General features: G+C 39.8%; 1 protein-coding gene across 5 annotated transcripts in view; it reads right to left on the minus strand.

Annotated features, from left to right (window-relative positions):
- The window catches only part of MYOM1 (myomesin 1), a 180,653-nt gene that overhangs the window by 143,519 nt on the left and 11,856 nt on the right, over positions 1 to 25,278 (minus strand). For all 5 annotated transcript variants that reach the window (XM_049900248.1, XM_049900246.1, XM_049900245.1 and 2 more), the window contains exon 3: positions 198 to 338. In XM_049900248.1, coding sequence (XP_049756205.1) covers positions 198 to 338 — 141 coding nt within the window. The remainder of the gene's footprint in view (positions 1 to 197; positions 339 to 25,278) is intronic.

A 25,278-nucleotide genomic window follows, 5' to 3' on the forward strand; every position in this document is an offset into this window, starting at 1 on the left:
CTGAAGGGATCCCTTTTCATAATTAACACATCCGTTCAGTGCAGGGTCCTGGGCTTCCTTAGATATACAGTGTGTATACAGGGCCCAGTACATAGTAGGTGCTCAATAAATGTTAGTTATTATTACTCATCATCTACTCTGACAACATTCATTTCCGACTTTCAAATAATCAAACCCAGGAAGAGAAAGCAGCACACCGTCCTGAGAAAATGGGCACCATGTAGTCGCTGGGTACATTCTCTTTCTCCTCTGCAGAAAGGAGGCTCTTCTTGGCTCTCTTTGCTTTGGAACTCAACTTGGATGAATAATCTTCTAGCAGCAGACTGGAATCTGTAAGTCTGAAATAAAACCCCTCACGTTAGACAATAACAAAAAAATGCATTTCAAATATTCAGCAGCTTGACCAAGGCAAAGTCATAGAAGCCTCCTAGACACATTCAAACACCTTGAGGGATTGAGTTACTGGGGCCGAAGGCTGGGGACCACAGTCTCAGGGAACATCTAGGTCAACTGGCATAACATAGGTCATAAAGAAAATGCTCTACACCCTGTTTTGGTGAGTAGCATCTGGGGTCTTAAAAGCTTGCAAGTGGCCATCTAAGATACATCTATTGGCCCCATCAGAGCAAAGGAGAATGAAGAAAACCAAAGACACAAGGGAAGTAACAGTCCAAAAACTAATGGACCACATGAACCACAGCCTCCACCAGCCTAAGCTCAGAAGAAGCAGATGGTGCCAGACTACTACCACTGACTGCTCTGACAGGGATCACAATAGAGGGTCCTAGGCAGAGTGGGAGAAAAATGTAGAACAAAATTCAAATTCACAAAAAAAGACCAGACTTACTGGTCCAACAGAGACTGGAGGAACCCCTGAGACTATGGCCCCCGAGTACCCTGCTAACTCGGCACTGAAGCTACTCCCAAAGTCCACCTTTCAGTCAAAGATTAGACAGGCCTATAAGACAAATAATAACACACGTGAGGAGCCTGCTTCTTAGTTCAATCAAGTAAACAAGACCAAATGAGCAACACCTGGCCAAAAGCAGAGACGAGAAGGCAGCAAGGGGCAGCAAACCTAGATAAATGGACACGGGGAACCTGGGGTGGAAAGGGAAAGGGGAAGAGTGCTGACAGGATGCAGGGATTACAACTAATGTCACCAAACAATTTGCGTATAAATTTTTGAATGGGAAACTAATATACACTGTAAACTTTCACCTAAAACACAATAAAATTTTAAAAAATAAGTAAAATATTCAGAATACTGATAAATGGAAGTTTTTACTTGAGAGGTTTTGCAGACTCCTAGATCCTACTGCTATAATTATCTTCCATCTTTAGAATTAAAGGGGAGTCAGAAAGACCTTGTAGTGCACTCTAAAACCCGTTGCTGTTGAGTCGATTCCAACTCATAGCGACCCTATAGGACAGAGCAGAACTGCCGACGGGGTTTCCAAGGAGTGGCTGGTGGATGCAAAGTGCCAGCCTTTTCCTTAGCAGCTGTAGCTCTTAACCACTGCACCACCAGGACTCCACTGCACTCTAAATAGGAACAAAAGAAGAATCGGTCTATAAAAAGGTCATGGCTTCCCCGCCCCTCCCAACGCTTCAAAGGAAAAGAGCAGTGCTTTTTATAACAGTCCAAATATCTGTGCTGTTAAGCTAAGATGAGGAATTTAGGCAGTCTGTATAAATGGGTTTGATACATGGTACATCCAAATCCCTCCGGGGGATTGTTAAGAATGCAGATTTTTTTCTGAATAAGGGTGGAAGATTCTGCACTTTCTAACCGGGAGCCCAGGTGATTCTGAAGCAGGGGCTTTCAGCGTGCACGTTGAGACACGTTATGTGGTGTAGACAGATTCCACCGTTAAAGGAACTCTGGGCTTACCTCAACAGAATTAATGTACGTCATGTGAACACGAGCATCGGGTGAGTCAGAGAATTACAGGGTGTGATAAGGGGACGCAAAAATCCATCTATGCACGCTTGTGCAAATGTACATTTTGAGGTATTTAATATAGAAGCCTGGGTGGCCCAGTTTTTGACCAGGTGTTACCCTAAAGTTAAAGTTGGAACCCACCCAACAACTCTGTGGAAGAAAGGCCTGCAAACTGCTTCCTCAAAGATTATAGCCAAGAAAACCCTACGGAGCAGTTTTACTCTGTAACACATGGGGTCGCTGTGAGTCAGGGGCCGATTCAACGGCAGCTAATGACAGCAGTGTTCTTATAAACCAAAAAATGTGCTATTGGGATAAGAAACATGAGAGCAGAGATCACACCTAAAGAAAAAAGACTGACAAAGCTAAAATATAGTCTTTAAAGTTCTTGGCTTCTTTCCAAAAATTGCATTTTCATATAAGCATATCAAATTTTGCATAACCTTCAGGAGCTGACTGGAGTCATTGCTGCACTCCAGGTTCAGAGCCCAGTTCTACCCAGCAGGGAAGGTTTCTAGCAACAGGGGAGCTCTGCACTGTCCTTGTAACTTTTCTACTATGATAATTAAAAAAAAAAAAAAAAAAACCCGTTGCTGTCTAGTCGATTCTGACTCATAGCGACCATATAGGGCAGGGTAGAACTGCCCGATAGGGCTTCCAAGGAGTGCCTGATGGATTCAAACTGCCGACTTTTTGGTTAGCAGCTGAGCTCTTAACCACTGCACCACCTATAATAAAAAGTTTAATGTAAAGAGATAAAAGCTCCTGGTCTAGAGAAACGTTGAAAAGAAAATGAAGACTGTGAGTGGGGTGAATGGGAAATGCCATCTGCCCAGTTGAAAAAGACAAATGCATGCCACCCAGACCTGGCTACGTGTTCATCTTTGAAAATCATTTGGGAAACCAAACGGGGTCACCAAGATCAAAAGAGGAAGTCAGCCAAACATATAAAAAATATATATATACCTATTACAAAATGGACATATAGCGATGAAGGGAAACGTGTTCTCTGCCTAACCAGTAGCATCAGTAATTCAGGGAACTGTGGAGCTCACACGGGCTGTGGGCACCGTGGTGCTGGCAATAGTCTTTGACCTTCAGACTGGAGCAATGGAAGTGACAAATCTCTTCCTCACACACGGTCTACCCATCTTCCCCAGGGTGAATATCTAGCTCTAATCCTATGATCAGCATTAAATCTAAAGGTTAGAACCTTAAATGTAAGCTCAGGGATTGGTACCAATTGGAAGCCTTAGTGACATTTGTTCCTGGCTGGCTGTTACAGGCACTAGCAAAATGACTACATTCTATACCCCCGGCAGGTCACAAAGTACACATCGTGCTTATACAGGTCTAAGTTTAAAGCGTATTTTCCTTCACTCCTTCATGCCATTACTATCACACAAAATAAAATAAAATTACGGAGCTGAAGAGTTTCATTTTTTCTATTCTAGAACATTCATATTTTCTAATTTCTCTCCTGTTTTTCTGGTTTTGCTCTTTCCTCTTTCATTCTAGCTGTCTACAATCATATTCTCATGAACTCACATCTTTAATGTTTATTTACAATAAAAACAACTATGGATTGTCACTTTTTTTGCTATGTTGTTCCTTTTTCTGTCATTTTTCCTTTAGTACAAATCTTAAGATTGATGCAGTTATTATACAGAACATGCCAGAATGTGGTTATTCCATTCCCACAGGTAAAGGACAGCAGCTGATTTTGAATAGCTGAATTTTTTGATAGAGATTCACAGCATTATCACCTGTTTCCACCTCGAATTTCATTAGCTAGCAATAGCAAAAGAAACTAAATCAAAGTAATACAAAGCTTGAAGGAACTGACTCTGTAATAAAGTAATTGCTTATTTGAAGAATAACTATCAATAGTCTATTTCACTATGATCCTTCAACACTGAAGTCCAACATTTTCTGCTAATCAAATTTTAAAGTTGAATAATGTTTTTAAAAGAGTTAAAATAGAATATGCAAATTTTGAACGTCTTTGAACTTAAAGAGCTAAAAGAGGGCCTATGAATCTCTCAGACTTTCAGTTCTTTTGAAATTAATCCTCTAATAGCTCAGTTTCTGAGTAGATGCTAAGCTGGATATGTATGGACATGTTAACACTACTTCTAATGTCCTTTAGGCACTCAAATCTTGAAACTTTTTGAGTTCTAAGCCACTAATGAAGTTAAGCAATAGATACAGATTGATTTGTGTGTGCACGCATGTGTCTGTGACAGTGTCCAGGGGCATCTTTTTGTACTTTGCTACTAATTGTGCTATGCCTCCGTTGGTATGTCTAGAGTCAGTAGGTTTAAAATTAACATCCTGGTGTGTGACGTCATGGCACCTATCACCAGCAACAGCACAGAGAATGGATGTCAAGTACAGAAAGCACTCTGGAAATAGGCCAGGAACTCAGAAATAGACTCACATCTCTGTCCAATTCAAATATTGGACAGAAAAAAAAATACCACCTTCTGCTCTTAAAACTACATAATAAGCACAACAGAATAAGCAAGAAAAAGCCACTCATAGACTTCCAGAGATGAAGAGATCACAGAGATCTTGACATTAGGCCCCTCAATTTACAGATGCAGAAACCAAAGCTGAGAGACTCCTCACAGTTCACCCTTGTTCACACAGCAAGCTGGTGGTTGAATTCAGACTAGCACCCATTTCAGATTGGTGTTCTTTCCACTATACCAGCGGTTTCCAATTTTTGTGATTGAGTACTCTCGAAAAACAAAAATGGGGGCATGCCCCCAATATATGCATGTATTTGTATGTATTAAAAGCTCTATAAATATTCTTGCTTAATAAAAAATTCAGTATGTAGAAAATAGTTAAAGAACAAATCCTATTTAAAAAAATAGAGGTACTAATATTTCTTCTTAAACCTCCATGCTTTTGCCTTCATGCAGCCCCAACTTCAGAAACCATACACCATGTCACATTGTCCCTAAGGACTTTGACATTGATTGACTATTACTGAATTTATTCACATAAATTGAGGTTGTGAAATCATCACAGTCCCAGTTGAAAATAAAGCATTAAAAAAAGAAAACAAGCATTGAAAAACTCAGTAGCCTTTATATAAAGTAAAATGCTGGTTACTTAAAATTATGTTTATAATCACTATACAATTTTGGGAAATTGTCCCAGGTTCCCAGGATGAATAAATTTATTTATACTCCTGTTCAGGAAAATGCAGGATCTGCTTGATGGCTATACTACTTTCTGAGCATATTCTGACAGCCTATCAGTGCATTTCAGAAAAATGAAGAGTCTTTCCTGACTATGCTCCTAAACCCAGCATCACCAGTCCCGTATGCTCACAGTTAGAATGCACTTGCTGGTCTCCCTTCCTGTCTGTGACCACTCAAGGAGAGGGCTGGTCTCGGTCATCTCAGTATCCCCAGCCCTGTGACCAGTGCCTGAGGCTGCTCAGTAAAAGTTGATGGAATGAAGTGAAATTAGGATTTATCCTCCTGTAATCTTTTTTTTTTTTTTTTAATCACACCCTAGTTGTGATTCTCAACCCTAGCTTCACATCAGAATTGGCTGAAAAGCTTCGAAATGTGACCAGTGCAGAGGCAGGACTTCCAGTGGGGTGGAAAGAGTAGCTTGATGGTGCCTCTCCCCAAAAAGCAATTATAAAACCAGGCACAATTGCCAAAAACAACCCATTTCAGTAAGGAAATATTTGGAAACCAAATATCAGATAGAGGTTTAATATCCAGAATATATAAATAACTGCTATAACTCAACTGGAGCCCCAGTGGTGCAGTGGTTAAGAGCTTGGCTGCTAACCAAAAGGTCAGCATTTCGAACTCACCGGCTGCTCCTTGGAAACCCTATGGGGCAGTTCTACTCTGTTCTATAGGGTCACTACGAGTTGGAATTAACTGGACGGCAGTGGGTTTTTTTTTCAATAACTCAACTACAAAAGACAAACAGCTCATTTAAAAAATAGCCAAAGGACTTGAATATACATTTCTCCAAAGAAGATATACAAATGGCCAATACCCATATGAAAAGATGCTCAACATCATTAGTTATTAAACCAAAAAACCAAAACTATCAGCAGGTTCTGACTCATAATAACCCTGTGAGACAGAGCAGAACTGCCCCACAGGGTTTCCAAGGAATGCCTGGTGGATTCGAACTGCCAATCTTTCGGTTAGTAGTTGTAGCTCTTAGTCACTGTGCTACCAGGGAAATGCAAATCAAAACCACAACGAGATACAACTTCACACCCAGTAAGATGGCTATTACCAAAAAAAAATTAAAATAGTGAGTGTTGGCAAGGATGTGGAGAAATTAAATTTTCTCTTACAAAACTTTGTTACATCCAGTCATACAAACATTCAGCTTTTAACAATCTGTTCTGCTTATCTACTAAAAAAAGAAAAAAAAACAACAAACAAAATCCCCTAAATAAGCCAACCCATTCATGGCTCTGCAAATCAACCAAAGACATACTTACTAAGAAGTGGTTATTCATATAAAACTATTGACCTTCAGGTGAGAACAGTGGGAGTCTGTGTGGCATTCTCGGCTTCTCTCACCTCCCACACCTGGCTCCTTCGGTGAGGTAGGGCCAGCGGGGTGGGAAAAGGTGTGAAGACCAATGGGTCTCCTGCCAGAGGGGCTGGATTTGGAGCAGAGCATGAACAAGTCCCATAAGCAGCAGCAACCTAAGTGCAAGCAAATGAGGAAGAGTAGCAGCTCTGCCAGTGTGAGGTTGTGATCACATTACGGCAAGCAACAGATTGGCAGACCCACCAAAAATTTACCAGGAGGATCTGGGAAATAAGACAGTCAATGGGGGCCTTCATATGCTCTCCACACACGTGTGCAGGAAAAACTGGAGAAGGCCAAGCTACCCACACCCCTTTGGCTGGCTGGGAGCTCGCACACACACAGAGGACACACAAGAGAGCCCGGACCCACTGCCGTCGAGCCGACTCCAACTCTTAGCAGTAAGCCTGCAGGACAGAGCAGAACTGCCCCACAGGGTTTCCAAGGCTGCAGTGTTTCCGGAAGCAGACACATCTGTTTCCCATGGAGCAGCTGGTGGGTTCAAACTGCCAACCTTTCAGTTAGCAGTAGAGTACTTCACCACTGTGCCACCAGGGTTCCCAGGAGAGCCTCGAGGTAAGAAAAACCAGGACTTCCTTCAGAGCTACCTAAACTTTAAATGCTCTCTCCAACACACACACACACACATCTGCTGGCAGAGGGTGGAAACTTTATTGGCTTGAGATGTTTGAACACAACCTCTGAGCAATCATAGTCTGACCATTAACCTATACAAGCACAGTGTGATTCCTGGGAATCCAAGGTTAAAAATGTGGACAAAAATTTAAAAAAGCAGAACTAAACAAAGGCATCCGCAACCACACATTGCAAAGGAAACAGATCCTACAAATATGTCCAGGCAAGTTAATAAACAAAAACAAAACGAACAAAAAAATGCACCATATTAATAGAATAAAAAACATTATTATTCCAATAAAAAACCAAACCAGTGCCATCGAGTCAATTCCGACTCATAGCGACCCTATAGGACAGAGCAGAACTGCCCCATAGAGTTTCCAAGGAGCACCTGGCAGATCTGAACTGCCAACCCTTTGGTTAGCAGCTGTAGCACTTAACCACTATACCACCAGGTCATGAGTCGGAATCGACTCAATGGCACTGGGTTTATTATTGCAATAGATGCAGAAAAAGCATTTGACAAATTTCAATGTTTAATCGTGTCTAAAAACTCAACAAAATAGGAATAGAAGGGAACTTTTTCCACTTGATAAAGCCACCTATGAAAAACCTACAGTAAATACCACACTTAACAGTAAAGGACTGAATGCTTTCTTCCTCAGATCGTGAACAAGGCAATGGTGCCTGTCCTGGCCACTTCTATTCAATGTTGTACTGGAGGTTCTAGCCACAGCAATGATTTAAAAAAAGATTAGAAAGGAAGGCTTCTACTTTTATTCACAGATGCCATAACCCTATATATAGAAAAATTTAAGGAATACATGCTAGTACTAATGTGTTCAGCAAGGTCACAGCATACTGAATCAGAACGCAAATATAAGCTATATTTCTATATACCAGAAAACAACAACACAGAAATAAAATTAAGAAAACAGTTCCATTCAAAATAGCATCAAAAAGAATACTTAGGAATAACTTTAACACAGAAGCACAAGACTTGTACATTGAAAATTACAAAAACGTTTTACGATAAATGAAAGCTCTAAATAAATATTCCATGTTCAAGGTTTGGAACACTCAACACTGTTAAGATGGCACACTTTTCAAAACTGATCTACAGATTCAACATGATCCTTATCAAAATTCCAGCAGGCTTTTTTCTTTGTTTGCAAGGACAAGCTGCTCCTGAAATTTACACGGAAATAGGAAGAACCTAGATAGCCAAAATCAATTTGTAAACAAAGTTTGAGTACTTCCATTAACCAATTTCAAAACATAATTAAAACTATAGTAATTATGATATCAATGATATTGTTATGATATCAATGATATTGTTCAATAATAAAACTGAGAATCCAGAAATAAAACCTTACATTTATGGTCAATTGATTTTTGACAAAGGTGTGAACATAATTTAATCAGGAAAGGTTAGTCTTTTCAACAAACGGTACTGAGACAATCGTGTATCCATATGCGAAAGGATAAATTTAGAACCTTATCGCACATCATACTCAAAAATTAATTCAAAATGGGTCATAGTTTTAAAAGTAAAACCAATTTTTTTTCTTAGAAGATGGGAGGAATCTTTATGGCACTGAGTTCATCAACATTAGATGTAACAACAAAAGCGTATCCAAACAGAAAAAGTTGATGAATTGAACATCATAAAATTAAAAAGTTGTGGTCTTTGAGTGACACTTAAAAGAATGAAAAAACAGGCCATTGAATGAGAAAAATTACTTGCAAACATGTATCTGATAAAGGAATTGTATCCAAAATATTTAAGTAACTCTGACAACTCAACAATAAGATTAAAAAATCCAATAAACGGACAAAAGATTTGAATAGACACTTCACCAAAGAAGTTATAGAAATGGCTAATACACAAATAAAAAGATGGTCAAAACCATTGTTGTTCCGTGCCTTTGAGCCGGATCAGGCTCATAGCAACCCTATATAAAACAGAATGAAACATTGCCCAATCCTGAGCCATCCTTACAATCATTGAATTGAGCCATTGCTGCAGTTCTATGTCAGTCCATCTCATTGAGGGTCTTCCTCTTTTTTGATGACCCTCTTCTTTACCAAGCATGATGTCTTTCTCCAAGGATTGGTCCCTCCTGATAACATGTCCAAAGTACGTGAGACAAAGTCTCATCATCCTTGCTCCCAAGGAGCATCCTGGCTGTGCTTCTTCCAAGACAGATTTGTTCGTTCTTTTAGCAGTTCATGGTATATTCAATATTCTTCCCAACACCGCAATTCAAATGCATCAGTTCTACTTTCGGCTTCCTTACTCATTGATCAGCTTTCACATGTGTATGAAGTGACTGAAAATACCATGGCTTGGGTCAGGCACACTTTAGTCCTCAAGGTAATATCTTTGCTTTTTAACACTTTAAAGAGGTCTTTTGCAGCCGATTCACCCAATGGAATGCATCGTTTGATTTCCCGGCTGCTGCTTCCATGGGTATTGATTGTGAATCCAAGTAATACGAAATCCCTGACAGCTTCAATATTTTCTCCATTTATTATGATAATACTTACTGGTCCAGTTGTTCTCTTCATGTTAAGGTATAATCCATACTGAAGGCTATAGTCCCTGATCTTCCACCAGCAAGTTCTTCCAGTCCTCTTTACTTTCAGCCAGCAAGGTTGTGTGATCCGTATATCGCAGGTTGTTAATGAATTTTACTCCAATCCTGATGCCCCATTCTTCTTCATACAGTCCAGCTTCTTGGGTTATTTGATCAGCACACAGATTGAATAAGCATTGTGAAAGGATACAACCTGATGCACACCTTTTCTGATTTTAAGCCACACAGTATTCCCTTGTTCTGTTCAAATAACTGCCTCTTAGTCTATGTACAGTTTCCACATGAGCACAATTAGGTGTTTTGGAATTTCCATTCTTCACGATGTTATCCATAATTTGTAATAATCCACACAGTCAAATGCATTTGCATAGTCAGTAAAATACAGGTAAACATCTTTCTGATATTCTCTGCTCTCAGTGAAAATCCATTTGACATCAGCAGTGATATCCCTGGTTCCATGTCCTCTTCTGAATCCACCTTGGATTTCTGGCAGCTTGCTATCAATGTACTGCTGCAATTGTTTTTTGAATTATCATCAGCATAATTTCATTTGCGTATGATATCGATAATATTGTTCAATAATTTCCACATTCTATTGGATCACCTTTCTTCGGAATAGGCACAAATATGGATCTCTTCCAGTTGGTTGGCCAGGTAGCTGTCTTCCAAATTTCTTGGCATAGATGAGTGAGCAGTTCCAGTGTGGCATTCGTTTGTTGAAAGTTCTCGTTATTCTGTCAGCTCCTGAAGCCTTGTTCTTCATCTATGCTTTCAGTGCAGCTTGAACTTCTCACTTCAGTACCATTGGTTCTTCACCATACGCTACCTCCTGAAATGGTCAAATGCCGACCAATTCTTTTTGGTACAGTGATTCTGTTTTTTCTTCCATTTTCTTTCAATGCTTTTGCATCATTCAATTTTTTGCTCATAGAATCCTTCAGTATTGCAACTCGAAGGTTGAATTTTTTCTTCAGTTCTTTCAGCTTGAGAAATGCTGAGCATATTCTTCCCTTTTGGTTTTCTAACTCCAGATATTTGCATGCTTTGAAATCTTCTGTTTAGCTCTTTTACTTCATCATTTCTCCCATTTGCTTTAGCTGCTCTATGTTCAAGAGCAAGTTTCAGGGTCTGTTCTGACATGCATTTTGGTCTTTTTTCTCCCCCCCCCGCCCCAACTTTTTAATGACCTTTTGCTTTCTTCATGTATGATGCCCTTGATGCCATCCCACAACTTATTTAGTCTCTGGTCATTAGTGTTCAATGCATCAAATCTATTCTTGAGATGTTCTCTAAATTCAGGTGGGATATACTCAAGGTCATACTTTGGCTCTCCTGGGCTTGTTTTAATTTTCTTCAGCTTCAACTTGAACTTGCATATGAGAAACTGATGGTCTATTCCATAGTCAGCCCCTGCCTTTGTTCTGACTGATGATATTGAGCTTCTCCATTGTCTCCCTCCACAGATGTAGTCAATTTGATTCCTCTGTATTCCATCCAGTGAGGTCCACATGTACAGTTGACATTTATGTTGTTGAAAAAAGGTATTTCCAGTGAGTAAGTCATTGGTCTTGGAAAATTCTGTCATGCGATCTCTCAGCGTCGTTTCAATCACCAAGGCCGTATTTTCCAAATACAGATCCTTCTTCTCTGTTTCCAACTTTCACATCCCAATCATCAGTGATTATCAATATATTTCCATTGGTTGTTTGATCAATTTCAAACTGCAGAAGTTGGTAAAAATCTTCAATTTCTTCATCTTTGGCATTATGGTTAATGCGTAAATTTGAATAATAGTATTAACTGGCCTTGTAGGCATAGGATATTATCACTGACAGCATTGTACTTCAGGATAGATCTTGAAATATTCTTTTTGATGATGAATGTGACACCATTCCTCTGCAATTTGTCATTCCTGGCATAGTAGGCCATATGATTGTCTGATTCAAAACGGCCAAGACCAGTCCATTTCAGCCACTAATGCCTAGGATATCAATCTTTATGCATCCATTTCATTTTGGATGACTTCCAATTTTCCGGAATTCATACTTCATACCTTCCACATTTCAATTATTAATGGATGGTTGCAGCTGTTTCTTCTCATTTTGAGTTATGCCACATTAGCAAATGAAAGTCCCAAAAGCTTGACTCCATCCATATCATTAAGGTTGACTCTCCTTTGAGAAGCCAGCTCTTCCCCAGTTGTAATTTGAGTGCCTTCCAACCCGAGGGGCTCATGTTTTGGCACTATATCATACAATGTTCTGCTGCTATTCATAAGGTTTTCACTGGCCAATTTTTTTCAGAAGCAGATTGCCAGGTCCTTCTTCCTAGTATGTCTTAGTCTGGAAGCTCCACTGAAACCTGTCCATAATGGGTGACCCTGCTGGCATTTGAAATGCTGGTGGCATAGCTTCCAGCATCACAGCAACCCACAAGCCACCACAATATGACAAACTGACAGACAAGTAGTGGTATTAGGTATATACAAATTAAATTAGTCATTAGGCATTTGCAAATTAAATCCACAACAAAGCCCTATTGCCCACTCACTAGAATGACCATAATAAATAAGACAAAATGTTGGCAAGGATGTGAATAAACTGGGATCCACATTGTAGGACAAAGAACTTGGTATGTTTCTTTGACTTTGGTTTCTGAATATAACCTGAACAATCAAGACGTCTTTGTTTCCCAAAATAGCCAGGCAAGTAGAAACTACATAGGCCCAACACCTGGCAATTAATTTCAGGAAGGGAGGGGGGATCTAATGCAGTCATGCACACTCACTGATTAGATCAATCATAACTACGCGTATTCATTGAGGTCCCAATGACTAGGGCATCCAGGACTGTGGAGCAATCCTTTTGGGGCCTCCTGGATTAGTGAAAACATCCATGCTTAGGAGAGGGAGTGGCATGTCACTGGGAACAATAGAGGCCCGTGCCAGGAACTCTCTCAGACCTTGCTGGTTCATCTCTATGCTTGTATCCTTTCTGGATATAACAAATGGGTAACTATAAGTATAGGTAATAGTTCCTATAAGTTCTGTAAATTATTCTAGTGAATTATCCATCCCACTCAGGGCAGTGAGAACCTGCAGAGAGGCTAGCATTTGCCTATTTGTCAGTGGCTGGGACTATAGAGTCCTAACTTGTGGAAACTCAACTCCAGGTGGTTAGGGTCAGAGAAAGTGCCACACGGGTGGCTGTGTCAGGATGAGGAAGTGGGGAAGTGGGGACATGAGTTATCTTTACATTTTGGAAATTACCCTTATGTTGGCTATTTCATACACTCAGTACATTGCTGTTGTTGTTGTTGTTAGGTGACGTCATGTTGCTTCCGACTCATAGCGGCCCTACAGGACAGAGTAGAACTGCCTCATAGGGTTTCCAAGGATCAACTGGTGGATTCAAACTGCTGACCTGTGCCAACCAGGGCTCCATGAACTCAACTGAATTAATGCTATACGTTCAGGGGCAGATTAGCTTAAGTCACCCACATGTATTAAATTATTTGGGTTCAGCGGGAAAGCTATTATTTAAATATTCATCCCTTAATAAATATTCAGACCTTAGTAAATTTTTCCTGTTAACTTCCTTAATGTGGTTAAATTCCAGAGAATGGTTTAGACTAGGAACCCATTGGGCCAGAAACCTAATCCTGGATTAGATGTGACCTCCTTCTCCCATCTCTGAATACATGCCAGTAAGTGGCTCCAGGATCTCTGGAATTGCAGGCTGAGTGTGTCTCGTGCCTAATGACACTGACAGTGAGGACGGTGGGTTTGGCATGCTCACATCAGCAGTGTTCTTGAAACTGGCGTGAGGAAGACTCTTCAAAGGGCACCTGGGCATGGTTGGTTTTACAGGAATTAAGTGCCAAATGGTCAAATTTCATACGTATGTTTTCTTAAAACTAATCCGCCTGCAGTAGAACTTCACTCTACTACCTGATAAAATAAAACCTTTGTTTTATCAATTACCCTTCTCTCATTTTTAAAAGAAAGATATTCCTTTAAGGAAGTGTAAAAATCTCCTTGAAGCATAAAAATCTCCACGGTACCCCACAATAACAAAAAATTTAATAATTTTTCTAACCAGAACTCAATAAATGCCAACCAACCCATCCATCTCATTGACATGCATTTTCAGTGAGTTTTACTCTGTCTTATCATTTTTCATTGTTTTTGTTTAATTGTGTATTATTAATATATTTAAGCCTTAGAAGCTTAAGTAACAAAAAAATTTAAAACATTTTCAATACATATATATATTGTAGAGATATAAGAGCTTTTATTTATTTTTCAGTATTTTTAAATGGGTAATGGTGGCTATCAAATCCCTATGTATATGCTGTAGACACATTAATGGTGATGTAAGAGAACAACTATTATTTTGAATGTTGGTATTTTAAAACTATTTAAAATTATATACTTTGTAACAACTTTTACTTATGATGAAGAGAGTTTTTTAAATTATTTTTGGAGATACTTTAGTAAAAAGGTTTGAAGACCATTTATTTGGAAGGTACAGTTTCATTATCACTCCTGCTTATTTTATTTACCATATTCAATCTCCTCTTCTTTATAGGATCTTAACCTGAGAGTTAAGAATGTTTCAATAATGAAACATAAAACTACATGTATATTTCCTAGCTTAATCTCTAGATATGACTTTATCTCCAAGAATCTAGGAAGTCTATTTTAAGAACCTATTCTAAGGGGAAAAATCAAAGGTATTATTAAACATTTATATTAAATGGTGTTAATCTCAGTTATTATTTTTAAAAAGAAGCTGTCTTTTAAAATAAATGAAAATGGCCCACAATAAGAAACCTATCAATAATAACAGAGACGCTAACATTTTTAAAATGGAAAACATCTCAGAATGTAAGTTTAAGTAGAAAAGGAAGAATAACAAATTCTATGCAGAAGGACCTTCAATTGTGTAAAGAAGTCTCTATATAAAGGGAAAAAAAGTAGAAGCAGATAAACAAAATGTGCACAGTTTTTCTCCTGGGATACAGTCTTAAGTGTTATTTTGGTTTTGGTTTCTTATCTAAACTTTGCTGATGTCTACAAAGTGTATGGATTATTTTCATAATCAGAAAAAAGTCAACGGTATTTTTAAGAGCGTGGCAATGAGTCACAGAGTTGAAGTGGATCTTACTGCCCTAGAGGAGAGCCTCCCAGTGATCTCAATTATCCCCCCCACAGAGGGACCCCTCTACACTTCTTTTCTTACCTACCTCCAACTGTCAACAAAGAAATTGCTACCCGTGAATAACACAGTCCTTTTTCCAAACCAGCTCTTCTTTCTTCTTTGTTGCCTCTCAAGGGTTATCCTTGGTCATTCTAATTTGGTTTGTGTTTTTTAGACAAGCTGGTGTTACAGAAAGCCCAAGAGAAAGTTGACAACTTCAAACATTATTGAACAATAGCCTTTTCAGACTATGTTATACCACAGTGAGCCAATGTGTCAGAGTAGAACTGTGCTCCACAGTATTCTCAATGGCTAATTTTTTGGAAGTAGATCCCTGGGCCTTCCTTCCAAGGCGTCTCTGGGTGAACTCAAACCACCAACCTTCCAGTTAGCTGCCCAGCGCACTGACTATTTGCACCACTCAGGGACTCCATTATATGTCATAGTGCTACTGAAATCTTCACAGGTTTATTTCTTAACTTTCTGTAGCAATTTCATTTATTCAACAAAAAACTTACTGTGCATCCACTGTGTACTAAATGGTGTGCTTGGCACTGACTGGGGAGAGGGCAGCATATGAAGAGAAATAAAAAGAAAAACCCTGTTTTCTCAGAGCTTTACAATTTAGTAGGGGAGCAAATGCTATCAGGCCTGACACATTGTATTATGTCAATGAAGGAAGAAAGGATGGAAGGACAGAAGGAAGGCTGGCAGACAAGCAGAAAGACTAGTATAAACGAAATTTGAATTCACAGGCTCCAGACAGAATTTCTGGCTGAGGTTATCAGGGAGTCCTTTGAGAAACAGCTGGAGACTGAAAGATGGGTGGATCATCCCAGGATGACAGAGCGGTATATGCAAAGGCTTAAAAATAAAAGCTCTGGTCTTACTGCTGATTCATCTGCATGCTGCCATTACACTTTACTGAGTACCCAGAAGAGAGCTGAACCCATTGTTATTATTCTGAAATTTTTCCTTTATAATCACATCTTTACAACCTAGGACTGCTCCATACAAGGAAACTGGTAGTGCGATGGTTAAGCACTTGGCCGCTAAGCAAAAAGTTGGCAGCTCAAACCCACGCAGCTGCTCCAAGGGAGAAAGACCTGGAGATCTGTTTCCATAAAGATTACAGCCAATGGGCTAGCTCTACTCTGTCACAAGGGGTCATTATGAGTCAAAATCAACCCGACAGCACACAGTAACAACTATTCCAGACACACAAGGTGCTTGGCTGTTTACCAGAGAGGAAGAAGAGGCAATGGTTTTAACGAGCTATGGGCCAGCTTCCTCTTGGCTGTCTTTGCCATGCTTGCTCAGTCAGCTCATCCATAGGGATTCGGATACCAGACACTCCTTCTTTCTTATTTTCATGATCCCTTTGAGCATTAGGAACAAGAAGTTTGAGTCAAGCAACAACGTCAAAGGCAACACTGTCTTTGGGCTTCCGTGAAAAGGTTATTTTGGGGCTATTTTTTTTTTTTTTTTTTTGGATTTAGAGCAGCTTCTTTTTCTGCTCTGCCTTTTTTTTTTTTTTTTTTGACAAAGGCGCCATATAGACCTCAACACTTTCTGCTGACCTTTCGATTTCCCAATCTGGATACTTCTGGAGATTTCGGGAGAACATCAAAGTTAGCAGACAAGCAGGAGGCTGAGAAAAATCCTCTTTTTGCTAATATACTTTGCAGAAAAAACTTCTTAACAATACACAAGCATGAATTTAATTTGATTAACACCACCCTCAAATTTACTTACATGTAGTATCAAATAAAATATTGCAAAACCTGCAAAAGCCTGAACTCGTGTAAGGCAGAAACCTATCAGAGAAGGGAAACTCAGATATTTTCCACTAAAACAAGCGATAGAAAAGTGATAAGAATGCATGCTATCAAAGGTGGAAAACTTTTGAAACCCGGAAAAAACAAGGCAGTCCTGTTTAGTTCCGGCTCTCACAGGTTTCACTGTAAATAACCATCCCTTGGCTTTAACTTTTTGCATTATATATCTTACATTTACCTTTTTTTCTCTCTCTCCATCTCACTAACTCAGGCATAGAAACATCTCATTTTGAGTTTTTTTTTTTTTTTAAAACACTTTGAGTCGGAATGGACTCAAGGGCACTGGAACTGGGTTTTCTGGGTTAGGAAGATAACTACAATTTTTTTCTTGTACTTATTGCTTTATTTTTTTCATTATTTAAATTTCCACTGACAAGTAGCCTTTTACTCTCCTTATTTTACTATCCTTTTAAGTAACTTTAGGAGCCCTGGTAGCACAGTGGTGAAAGCACTTAGCTGCTGGCCCAAAGGTTGGTGGTTCCAAGCTACCCGCCACTCTGTGGGGAAAGATGTAGCAGTCTCCTTCTGCAAAGATTTACAGCCTAGGAAACCCGGTGGGGCAGTTTACTCTGTCCTATAGGATCGGTATGAGTCGGATCTACTCAACGGCAGTGGGTTTGGTTTTGGTTTTAGTAACTTTCCACAGCTAATATATAACCATTATCTAAAAGAAAACACCATACAGGTCTGAGCCACTTCTCAACATGAATGTAGAACAGAGTGGATGGGTAAAACTCTGGGAGATTTCACATCTTGTATAGTTCTCATCTCTAATAATCCTTCAGTTTTTACCCATTTCTGACTACTTCAGAAATCAGTTAACCAGACTAGAAGTAGGAGGAGAAGAGTTTGCTCCATATTTCCTAGAAATATGGAGGACACTTGACTTCAGTATCAGGAGATGCCTATGGAGTCAAAGGTTGTCTCTCTGTGGACTGAACATTGGCCACAGTTTATTATACTTAGTCTTATTAACTTATTTACCAAGTCTTATTAATATATTTTCCCAGTAGTCCAGAAACCCACACCCTGTCCCACTTTGGGAGTCATTGGGGACATTGCGGCTGACTAGGCATTGCATGAAAGTTACCATACCTGTTTTAGGTGCACCTGTTTCATCTAGACAGATTGCACTGGGGAAGGTTGCAGTGGCTCCTTTGGGCTTCCAGAATTCAGAGATCTCTGTGGGAAGCTCGGTTACAGCCACTGCCCAGCCAGCAGGCAGGTGCCGACTCTGTGGAAGCCAAGGCCTAGAGGGATGGAGCTAACATTTCACCTCTGAGCCCACGGTGGCAACCGCTTTGCCCTTCCTCCTCCTTCAGTCGACTTCTTCCATTCTCACTGCTTCCCACAGCACAATTCACCTGCCTATGGAAGAGTAAGGCCATCCAGGGCACATCCTGTATCATCTAAATGCAAATTTAGCCAGCAGAAAAATCTGACAAATAGTGTTTCCAGTGTACAGTAAAGCACAGGGCAAAGATTGAATCGTGTGTTCCTGGTCCTCACTTTACATATCTGGGAGAGGAAGGGCTTGAATTAGAGGGACTTTTGGTCCCTTCCTGCTGTAACACTCCACAGCTCTGTGAATCTATAAATTGCTGATTTTATAAACCAGGTACTACAAGGAGTGGGAATCCTACCTCTCTCTCCACAGAGAAGACAGGTGAATGCAGAACGTGGGTACCTGGAAAGATGACTCTCCTTGGAGTCAACCTTTGCCTCTGGGATTCCAAACATTACTCAAATGCCATTTAAAGAAATAACTCTGACTTTTCTACTTTCCTTAGATTTTCCTGGTCCCCAGACACCCTGCTAACTCAGAACTGAAACCAATCCCGAAGTCCACCTTTCAGCCAACGATTAGATAGGCCTATAAAATAAACAATGACACATGTGAGGAACACACTTCTTAGTTCAAACAAGGATACGAGACCAAATGGGCAACACTTGCCCAAAAGCAAAGACAAGAAGGCAGGAAGGGACAGGAAAACCAGAGGAATGGGCCCGGGGAACCCAGGGTAGAAAGGGGGGAGTGCTGACACAATGCCAGGATTGCAACCAATGTCACAAAACAATTTGTGTATAAATTTTTAAATGAGAAATTAATTTGCACTGTAAACTTTTGCGTAAAGTGCAAGAAAGAAAAAAAAAAAAAGATTTACCTCATCATTTTGTTGGTACTTAAATATTAGAAGACAAATTCCAGAATGCAGTACTGGTTTTTGACATCCAGAAAGAATGTTGTTTTCTCCTTATATGTAATGATTACACTTTTATTTAGAGAAGAGGCTATAAGACTGCTTCTGGAGATAAAAGGTAAGGATACAAAGCCTGGATATAGCAGCAGCTTTCCAAGAAAGCTTCATTTCCCATAACAATCCAGTGATTCAATAATTTTTTTTTTAAATAACTTTTATTAAGCTTCAAGTGAACGTTTACAAATCCAATCAGTCTGTCACATAGAAGTTTACATACATCTCACTCCCTACTCCCACTTACTCTCCCCGTCTTGAGTCAGCCCTTTCAGTCTCTCCTTTCTTGACAATTTTGCCGGCTTCCCTCCCTCTCTGTCCTCCCATCCCCCCTCCAGACAAGAGTTGCCAATACAATCTCAAGTGTCCACCTGATATAATTAGCTCACTCTTCATCAGCGTCTCTCTCCCACCCGCTGACCAGTCCCTTTCATTTCTGATGAGTTGTCTTCGGGGATCGTTCCTGTCCTGTGTCAACAGAAGGTCCGGAGAGCATGGCCGCCGGGATTCCTCCAGTCTCAGTCAGACCATTAAGTTTGGTCTTTTTATGAGAATTTGGGGTCTGTATCCCACTGATCTCCTGCTCCCTCAGTGGTCCTCTGCTTTGCTCCCTGTCAGGGCAGTCATCGATTGTGGCCGGGCACCAACTAGTTCTTCTGGTCTCAGGATGATGTAGGTCTCTGGTTCATGTGGCCCTTTCTGTCTCTTGGGCTCTTAGTTGTCGTGTGGCCTTGGTGTTCTTCCTTTTCCTTTGCTCCAGGTGGGTTGAGACCAATTGCTGCATCTTAGATGGCCGCTTGTTAGCATTTAAGACCCCAGACGCCACATTTCAAAGTGGGATGCAGAATGATTTCATAATAGAATTATTTTGCCAATTGACTTAGAAGTCCCCGCAAACCATGTTCCCCAGACCCCTGCGCTTGCTCCGCTGAGCTTTGAAGCATTCATTTTATCCCGGAAACTTCTTTGCTTTTGGTCCAGTCCAATTGAGCTGACCTTCCATGTATTGAGTGTTGTCTTTCCCTTCACCTAAAGCAGTTCTTATCTACTGATTAACCAATAAAAACCCTCTCCCCCCCTCCCTCCCTCCCCCCCTCGTAACCACAAAAGTATGTGTTCTTCTCAGGTTTACTATTTCTCAAGATCTTATAATAGTGGTCTTATACAATATTTGTCCTTTTGTCTCTGACTAATTTCGCTCAGCATAATGCCTTCCAGGTTCCTCCATGTTATGAAATGTTTCAGAGATTCGTCACTGTTCTTTATCGATGCATAGTATTCCATTGTGTGAATATACCACAACTTATTTACCCATTCATCCGTTGATGGACACCTTGGTTGCTTCCAACTTTTTGCTATTGTAAACAGAGCTGCAATAAACATGGGTGTGCATATATCTGTTTGTATGAAGGCTCTTGTATCTCTAGGGTATATTCCTAGGAGTGGGATTTCTGGGTTGTATGGTAGTTCTATTTCTAACCGTTTAAGATAACGCCAGATAGATTTCCAAAGTGGTTGTACCATTTTACATTCCCACCAGCAGTGTATGAGAGTTCCAATCTCTCCGCAGCCTCTCCAACATTTATTATTTTGTGTTTTTTGGATTAATGCCAGCCTTGCTAGTGTGAGATGGAATCTCATCGTAGTTTTAATTTGCATTTCTCTAATGGCTAATGATCGAGAGCATTTTCTCATGTATCTGTTGGCTGCCTGAATATCTTCTTTAGTGAAATGTGTGTTCATATCCTTTGCCCACTTCTTGATTGGGTGGTTTGTCTTTTTGTGGTTGAGTTTTGACAGAATCATGTAGATTTTAGAGATCAGGCGCTGGTCTGAGATGTCATAGCTGAAAATTCTTTCCCAATCTGTAGGTGGTCTTTTTACTCTTTTGGTGAAGTCTTTAGATGAGCACAGGTGTTTGATTTTTAGGAGCTCCCAGTTATCGGGTTTCTCTTCATCATTTTTGGTAATGTTTTGTATTCTGTTTACACCTTGTATTAGGGCTCCTAGGGTTGTCCCAATTTTTTCTTCCATGATCTTTATCGTTTTAGTCTTTATGTTTAGGTCTTTGATCCACTTGGAGTTAGTTTTTGTGCATGGTGTGAGGTATGGGTCCTGTTTCATTTTTTTGCAAATGGATATCCAGTTATGCCAGCACCATTTGTTAAAAAGGCTATCTTTTCCCCAGTTAATTGACACCGGTCCTTTGTCAAATATCAGCTGCTCATACGTGGATGGATCTATGTCTGGGTTCTCAATTCTGTTCCATTGGTCTATGTGTCTGTTGTTGTACCAATACCAGGCTGTTTTGACTACTGTGGCTGTATAATAGGTTCTAAAGTCAGGTAAGGCGAGGCCTCCCACTTTCTTCTTCTTTTTCAGTAGTGCTTTGCTTATCCGGGGCTTCTTTCCCTTCCATATGAAATTGGTGATTTGTTTCTCTATCCCCTTAAAATATGACATTGGAATTTGGATCGGAAGTGTGTTAAATGTATAGATGGCTTTTGGTAGAATAGACATTTTTACTATGTTAAGTCTTCCTATCCATGAGCAAGGTATGTTTTTCCACTTAAGTATGTCCTTTTGAATTTCTTGTAGTAGAGCTTTGTAGTTGTCTTTGTATAGGTCTTTTACATCCTTGGTAAGATTTATTCCTAAGTATCTTATCTTCTTGGGGGCTACTGTGAATGGTATTGATTTGGTGATTTCCTCTTCGGTGTTCTTTTTGTTGATGTAGAGGAATCCAAGTGATTTTTGTATGTTTATTTTATAACCGGAGACTCTGCCAAACTCTTCTATTAGTTTCAGTAGTTTTCTGGAGGATTCCTTAGGGTTTTCTGTGTATATAATCATGTCATCTGCAAATAGTGATAACTTTACTTCTTCCTTGCCAATCCGGATACCTTTTATTTCTTTGTCTAGCCTAATTGCCCTGGCTAAGACTTCCAACACGGTGTTGAATAAGAGCGGTGATAAAGGGCATCCTTGTCTGGTTCCCGTTCTCAAGGGAAATGCTTTCAGGTTCTCTCCATTTAGATTGATATTGGCTGTTGGCTTTGCATAGATGCCCTTTATTATGTTGAGGAATTTTCCTTCAATTCCTATTTTGGTAAGAGTTTTTATCATGAATGGGTGTTGAACTTTGTCAAATGCCTTTTCTGCATCAATTGATAAGATCATGTGGTTTTTGTCTTTTGTTTTATTTATGTGATGGATTACATTAATGGTTTTTCTGATATTAAACCAGCCTTGCATACCTGGTATAAATCCCACTTGATCAGGGTGAATTATTTTTTTGATGTGTTGTTGGATTCTATTGGCTAGAATTTTGTTGAGGATTTTTGCATCAATGTTCATGAGGGATATAGGTCTATAATTTTCTTTTTTTGTAATGTCTTTACCTGGTTTTGGTATCAGGGAGATGGTGGCTTCATAGAATTAGTTGGGTAGTATTCCGTCATTTTCTATGCTTTGGAATACCTTTAGTAGTAGTGGTGTTAACTCTTCTCTGAAAGTTTGGTAGAACTCTGCAGTGAAGCCGTCCGGGCCAGGGCTTTTTTTTGTTGGGAGTTTTTTGATTACCGTTTCAATCTCTTTTTTTGTTATGGGTCTATTTAGTTGTTCTACTTCTGAATGTGTTAGTTTAGGTAGGTAGTGTTTTTCCAGGAATTCATCCATTTCTTCTAGGTTTTCAAATTTATTAGAGTACAATTTTTCATAATAATCTGAAATGATTCTTTTAATTTCATTTGGTTCTGTTGTGATGTGGTCCTTCTCATTTCTTATTCGGGTTATTTGTTTCCTTTTCTGTATTTCTTTAGTCAGTCTAGCCAATGGTTTATCAATTTTGTTAATTTTTTCAAAGAACCAGCTTTTGGCTTTGTTAATTCTTTCGATTGTTTTTCTGTTCTCTAATTCATTTAGTTCAGCTCTAATTTTTATTATTTGTTTTCTTCTGGTGCCTGATGGATTCTTTTGTTGCTCACTTTCTATTTGTTCAAGTTGTAGGGACAGTTCTCTAATTTTGGCTCTTTCTTCTTTTTGTATGTGTGCATTTATTGATATAAATTGGCCTCTGAGCACTGCTTTTGCTGTGTCCCAGAGGTTTTGATAGGAAGTATTTTCATTCTCGTTGCTTTCTATGAATTTCCTTATTCCCTCCTTGATGTCTTCTATAACCCAGTCTTTTTTCAGGAGGGTATTGTTCATTTTCCAAGTATTTGATTTCTTTTCCCTCGTTTTTCTGTTATTGATCTCTAGTTTTATTGCCTTGTGGTCTGAGAAGATGCTTTGTAATATTTCAATGTTTTGGACTATGCAAAGGTTTGTTTTATGACCTAATATGTGGTCTATTCTAGAGAATGTTCCATGTGCGCAAGAAAAAAAAGTATATTTTGCAGCAGTTGGTTGGAGAGTTCTGTATAAGTCAATGAGGTCAAGTTGGTTGATTGTTGTAATTAGATCTTCCGTGTCTCTGTTGAGCTTCTTACTGGATGTCCTGTCCTTCTCCGAAAGTGGTGTGTTGAAGTCTCCTACTATAATTGTGGAGGTATCTATCTCGCTTTTCAATTGTTAAAATTCGATTTATGTATCTTGCAGCCCTGTCATTGGGTGCATAAATATTTAATACGGTTATGTCTTCCTGATCAATTGTCCCTTTTATCATTATATAGTGTCCTTCTTTATCCTTTGTGGTGGATTTAAGTCTAAAGTCTATTTTGTCAGAAATTAATATTGCTACTCCTCTTCTTTTTTGCTTATTGTTTGCTTGATATACTTTTTTCCATCCTTTGAGTTTTAGTTTGTTTGTGTCTCTAAGTCTAAGGTGTGTCTCTTGTAGGCAGCTCAATAATTTTTTGTAATTCAGATTCAGCCACTGGAATCTACAGATGGCCTTGAATCTCCATATAAGTTGAGTTATTTCAAGGTGCTTTTTTTTTTTTTTTTTACTGAATATCATAAAAGCACTAACAAGGGAACAACGTATTTCTTAAAACTATGTGGCATCTTTCTGAATAGAGAAAAAATAAGCAGTTTACCATCATCACACCACCTAAAGATAAGTCTCCAAAGATCCATCATATACAGAAAATCTATCTGTGTCTTTTTGCAGCCTCAAAACTCCATGGCTAAGCGTGCTGAAGAGCTCTGTGAAACATGGATGGAATTAATAATTCAGTAATAACAGACAAAAATCTGCCTTCTGCTCACGACGTCCTCTCACCGCCCATCTGCTCCTGCCTGGACTAACTGGACGCCCTCCTTCTGCGCTCCTCCTACTGCATATTCTGTTTCGGCTTAAGTCAGATCATGTCATTCTCCTGCTCAAAACCCTGCCACAACTCCCCCATTGAACTCAGAATAAAAAGCCCTTACAATGTCCTCCAAGGCCCTACCTGGCCGGTCCTGCCCCACCCGTTACTGTTCTGACCTCTTCTCTACCTACTGTTTCCCTTGTTTCCGGCCCCTCACACTGGCCTCATTACTATTCCAGCTGTTAGGCCTTGGGATGGCTGTTTCTAATGCCTGGTGTGCCTTTCCACCAATAACCTCATGGCTCACTCCCTGAGCTGCCTCATGGTTTTGGTCAGAAAGCACCTTCTCAGTGAGGCCCAACTGCCCGCCAGCCTGCACCCCACCCCACATACCTGATCCCTCTCAACCTGTTCTAATTGTTATCACTTTTATAACACTTATTACCTTCCAAGTCCCCGGGGGGGGGGCAAATCGTTAATGTGCTCAGCTGCTAACCAAAAGATGGGTGGTTCAAGTCAACCCAGAGACACCGCAAAAGACAAGGTGATCTACTTCCAAATAAATCAGCCATTGAAAACCCTGTGGAGCACAATTCTACCGGACACACATGGGGTCGCCATGAGTCAGAGCTGACTTGATGGCAAGCGAAACCTGTGAGAGCCGGAACCTGACAGGAATGCCTTGTTTTTTCGGGTCTCAAAAGCTTTCCACCATTGACAGAGTACAGTCTCACCACTGAGTGGAAAATATTTGAGTTTTCCATCTCTGACAAGTGTCTGCCTTACACGTGTTCTGGCTTTTGCAGGTTTTACTGTATATACTTCAATGTCACTTTTTATTACATCTACAGTTTATGGTCTGTCTCCCCACACTCCCTGAGGGCAGGAAGCTTTGTCAGGTTTGTTCACTAATTTCTCCCAAGCACACAGAACAGTGGGCAGCACACAGGAGGTGCTC

This window comes from Elephas maximus, chromosome 11, assembly GCF_024166365.1.
Source record: "Elephas maximus indicus isolate mEleMax1 chromosome 11, mEleMax1 primary haplotype, whole genome shotgun sequence".
NCBI classification, from domain to species: domain Eukaryota; kingdom Metazoa; phylum Chordata; class Mammalia; order Proboscidea; family Elephantidae; genus Elephas; species Elephas maximus.